The following is a 4674-nucleotide window of genomic DNA, read 5'->3' as shown; positions in this document are numbered from 1 at the left end:
AAATTATATATATATATATATATATATAAATTATATTATACATCTTATTATATATCTTTAAATGTATCTATGCATATGTATGGGGTTATAAGCTAGGTTTACAATAATGTTTTCTCATATAAATCATTTTTTTTTTAATTTTACTATTATGTGAGAGAATAGAGTTTTACTCTTATAAACAGAACAACCAGTAATAATATTTATACATTAAACAATGGGCAAAGGAAAAGACTTAGCATTAAAAAGTGAGAACACCAATAGGACTCAATTACTTTCCCATCGGTATGTAATATGGTCCCCTTTCTCAATAAGTTAATAAGTTAATATTATACATAATGATAATGTAGACATTTTTTTTTCCTACGCTGTCTAAAAAGCTAAAGGAAACCCACACACACACACACACAAATTGTATACATGTACATTAATGATATTCACATGATGTTTAATCGATGATGAAAAAGAGCTACACATAAAGATGGTGAATCGGTGATTTAAAAGAACCCAAAAAATAAATAAATAAATAAATAAATGGGTCCCTTTCACCACAAAAAGACTCCCTGCTCCACACGCAATCAAAGATCAAAATTCACCGTCCTTAAGAGAAAAGCCACCGTCCCACCTTTGAATTTCAACAGTTCTCTCGAATGCTTCTCAAACGGAGCCTAGCTAACTCTCAAGCATAGCAAGCTGTTTCAAACTCACAAGAGTTCATACTTTATGATACCATTTGATCAAAGTCAAATGCTCCAAATTTTCCAAATTCTTCATTTGCATAAAAAAATTCTCATAAAAGACTAGTAGCAGCAACCTTTTAGACCAGAAATACTTGGACACCGTCTGTTAACTTAAAGAGGCACCAATTAATAAAAATATATCTCTGACTTGTTCAAAATGGGTACCGAGTCCTTGGCGTTTTTTGGAGGATAGACCCTTGAATCAAACACGTAACTCCATCTCCAAACTGTTCAAAATTGTTGCCACTTGACCAATGGAAGGCCTACTCTTCCTAGAGTTACCAACACAAGATGAAGCAACTTTGGCCATCCTAACAAGAGGCTTCACATCAGAAGGAAATACCTGTCTTGGGTCCAAAAGTTCAGAAAGCTTCATTTCCTTAATCAATGGCAATGCCCATTTAACTAGCAACCCTTCTTCGCTTACTCTCCCACTCAAAATTTCTAATAAAACCACCCCAAACCCATAAACATCACTTTCTTTGCAAGGTCCACACCCTTCGTTACTCCAGTACTCATCATCCACATACCCTATTAGACCTTTCCTCTCTTGGGGTGCCAAAAAAGATAGCCCATAATCACAAACTCTTGCACAAAATTTCGCATCAACTAAAATATTTGAGGCCTTGATACAACCATGGACTATATTTGGTGCCATGCCTTCATGCAAGTACTCTAGCCCTCGGGCAGCCCTGCGGCAATCCTCAAGCGGTGGCTCCAATCCAATAGAGAAACCCCATCTGGGTTTTGATGCAAATAAAAATCTAAACTTACCATGCCAACAAAATCCATTACTATAATTCTCTCACCAGGAGCTTCTGAAAAGCCTAAAATTGACACTATATGGGGGTGTTGGGCTAACGAAAGAGATTTGATCACGGTTGAAAATCCAATCCTGCATTACTCAAAACAAGCCGGGGATGAATCCGCTTAACAGCTGCAACTTGTTCTTCAAGTACGGCGGCATAACAGTTCCAAGGCGGCCCTGGCCAACAATTCTGCGGTGGTTGAAGCCATCAGTGGCAGCATCAATATCAGTTAATGTGTACGCACGAGCAACAAGCTTAATAGGAAGACTTTCTTCTGATTCAACTGGCCTCTTTTTGCAAATAAGATAGAGGACAATACCAAGAATGATGAGAGAGATAGATAAGCTAACCATGACAAAGCAATAAACAATATACTGAGTGTGGTTCATTTTACTGTCTTAATTAGCAGGGTTTGATGAGGGCTTAAAATTTGAATAGAGGAAGAGCTGGTCATAATAACATAGTGAATGAGCTTATATATGTGTGTGTGTGTGTGTGTGAACCCAAGTCAAGTCACCCAATGAATGAAAGATACAAGCAAGAAAAACAGTTGTCTGTTAGAAAACTGGGGTGGGAATCGGTGGATAGGTGAGAAAGTTGGAATCTTCCACTAGTTCTATATATGTTTGTTCATGGTTGGCCGCCTCTCCTTTACTTTATCAAAGCAAAAGATTTGATGTGACATGTAGTTATAGAAAATCTAGGAAAACTCTTAGCTTTATTATTACGTATGAGAAATAAGTATTTTGTTAATCTATATAAATGTATTAATTTTAATTATTTTCCTTTTCTTTGTCATGGTTAGGTAGCTCTTTATGACTTTATTATGACTGGATTTCCTAACTTCCCGTTAATAGGGGTTACTTTGTCAAGAATTGAGACGATAAATATCTGTACTTGTTTAATAATTAGTAGGTGATTGCCTTGTTCACCTTTTCACTCTTGGGGCATCAACTACTATATATTTGTCTTTTACACACAACACAAGTACATAATGGAAAGATTAAGCAAATAAAAGTCATCAAGCAAAAGTGAAGTTAGGTATGGCTAAATATTAGGAAACAAACAGTATAGCATTTTAGTTATAACTACCAAAGTGCAAAGTTATCGAGCTCACCTACAAATGTCCTCTTTTTTTTTCTTTTTTTCTTTTTTTTGGATGACCAAGCCAATTTAATTCAAAAAAACAGGTTTCAAAGCAAGGAATTCAGAACTGCGGACACTCAACCACAGGGCACAGGCCAGTAGTACAAATTAAAGGCAATATCTTTAAACGGAACACTCGTAACAACAACTTTGGCTACTCTACGATCATATTAATTAACAACACCACTACAAAACTTCCATTACTTCTCATTTATTAGACATCTTGTTAAGGATATAGAGAAAATTATACACTGTGACTAGCTATTTGTATTTTCACATGAGCCCACTATTTATTTTTCACCACTCACAATTAGCCGCACTAGATAATTGTGAAAATAGACGTGATCTTAAAAATTTTCACCACTATTCATAACCAAAAAACAGTACTTACTTCATTTGACCTCTACTTGAACTCTTACATCCCTTTTATAGACAATTAAACTCTTTTGACTTGGCCTCTCTGAATTCTTGAATTTTTTTTTTTTTTTTAATTTAAACATAGTACATGGTTGCACCCCAAGCTAACTTGCAAAGAACAATTTCGAGACTTTTGCCTCATAGGTTCTTTATTCCCCAGTCCCCTACTTCATACCAACATAACTTAAATGATCCAAATACCTCTTAAAACTCCAAAACACATCCAAATCTCTAAAATTACCAAAATACCTCATTCCCCTAAATTAAAAGAATTAAAGAATTACACTAGAAATAACAACCAATATGACAAACGTGTTATAAGTTACACAATGCTTGGGTCACTGTTAGGATTTGTGCATTTCCAAAGTTTTTAAAATACTTTGAGGATCTGGAAAGTTATTTTTTGTGCAATTTTTCAAATTTTGGGGGTGAATCCTAAAGGTTTATGGCATATTGGGTTCCTTTTGAATGTTTAGTAATTCAATCATTTTAATGGTTTTTTTTTTTTTTTTTTTTTGGTATGGCTTCTATCCAGTGTCCTATGACACTGGACCCACTGCGATCATGACACTTGTCCATTTTCAAACACGTGTCATGATCATAGCAGATTCAGTGCGCAAGAGACACAAGATAGAAGTCACGCCCTTTTTTTTGGAGGGGGAAGGGGGTTAATCATTTTGATGGTTTATGGGCATTTTAGTCATATTGAAATTTTTGTGTGGGTATTTTGACCACTTAGTGGAATGTTATTTTAGTCATTTTAAAGATTCTGGAGTATTTGTGTCATTTTTGGTGTTTTAAGGATAATTTATTTATTTGAAAATTATCAAGGTATTCTTTGTCTTTTAGTAGTTTTGGGGGTATTTTTGAATATTTTGATCATTTTAGAGGTTTTTTTTAAGGTGGTTTTGGTCATTTTATAGGTTTGGTATATTTCAATCATTTTGAAGGTTTTGATGGTATTTTATTTATTTCAAAGATTCTAAAGATATTTTTGTCATTTTAGATGTTTCTAGGATACTCTTTTTTATTTTTTTTATTTTATTTGTTTCAAGGGTATTTTGATCTTTGAAGGTTTCAAAGGACATTTTGGATATTAGAATGTTATTCTGGTCATTTTGGAAGATAGTATTTCAAATATAAAATTGTAGGTTAATATTTATTAAAGCAATTAAACGATGAGAGCCTTGTCGCTGAAGAAACTTTTCCTAATATTTCCAACGAAGAAGTCCAAAGTTCAAATTTCTACTCCATCTATCGAATTATCCAAAAAAAATTTAGAAAAAGAAAATTTTTAAACCTATTGATTTGAAATCAAGACATTCCAAATCCATTAATTCTAAATTCTAAATCCAAATTCAAGTATTCAAACACAATTGATTTCAAATCCAGAAGTAACCATTGCTGTAAATAAAGCTGAATCACCATGTACCCGCACTAAAGCAGCTTAGTCATCCCAAGTAACCAATGTATCTTTGATTGCTAAACAACCAAAATACATGTCCAGAAATACCAATAGAGAACCAAAATTTCTTATCAATTTACCTCAGGATATGCTTGGATCT

At 33.8% G+C, this 4674-nt stretch overlaps 1 protein-coding gene across 1 annotated transcript; it reads right to left on the bottom strand.

Annotated features, from left to right (window-relative positions):
- Nucleotides 1-215: 215 nt before the first annotated feature.
- On the bottom strand, nt 216-2224 carry LOC112026095 (serine/threonine-protein kinase-like protein ACR4). The gene is given in 4 exon segments (XM_024058780.2): nt 216-1427; nt 1430-1630; nt 1633-1707; nt 1710-2224. Coding segments are annotated over 4 exon segments (990 nt in total). The 5' UTR covers nt 1936-2224; the 3' UTR covers nt 216-939.
- Nucleotides 2225-4674: the final 2450 nt, after the last annotated feature.

This window comes from Quercus suber, unplaced genomic scaffold, assembly GCF_002906115.3.
Source record: "Quercus suber isolate HL8 unplaced genomic scaffold, Cork oak 2.0 scaffold_453, whole genome shotgun sequence".
Classification (NCBI taxonomy): domain Eukaryota; kingdom Viridiplantae; phylum Streptophyta; class Magnoliopsida; order Fagales; family Fagaceae; genus Quercus; species Quercus suber.
This window is presented reverse-complemented; position numbering and strand designations above follow the sequence as displayed.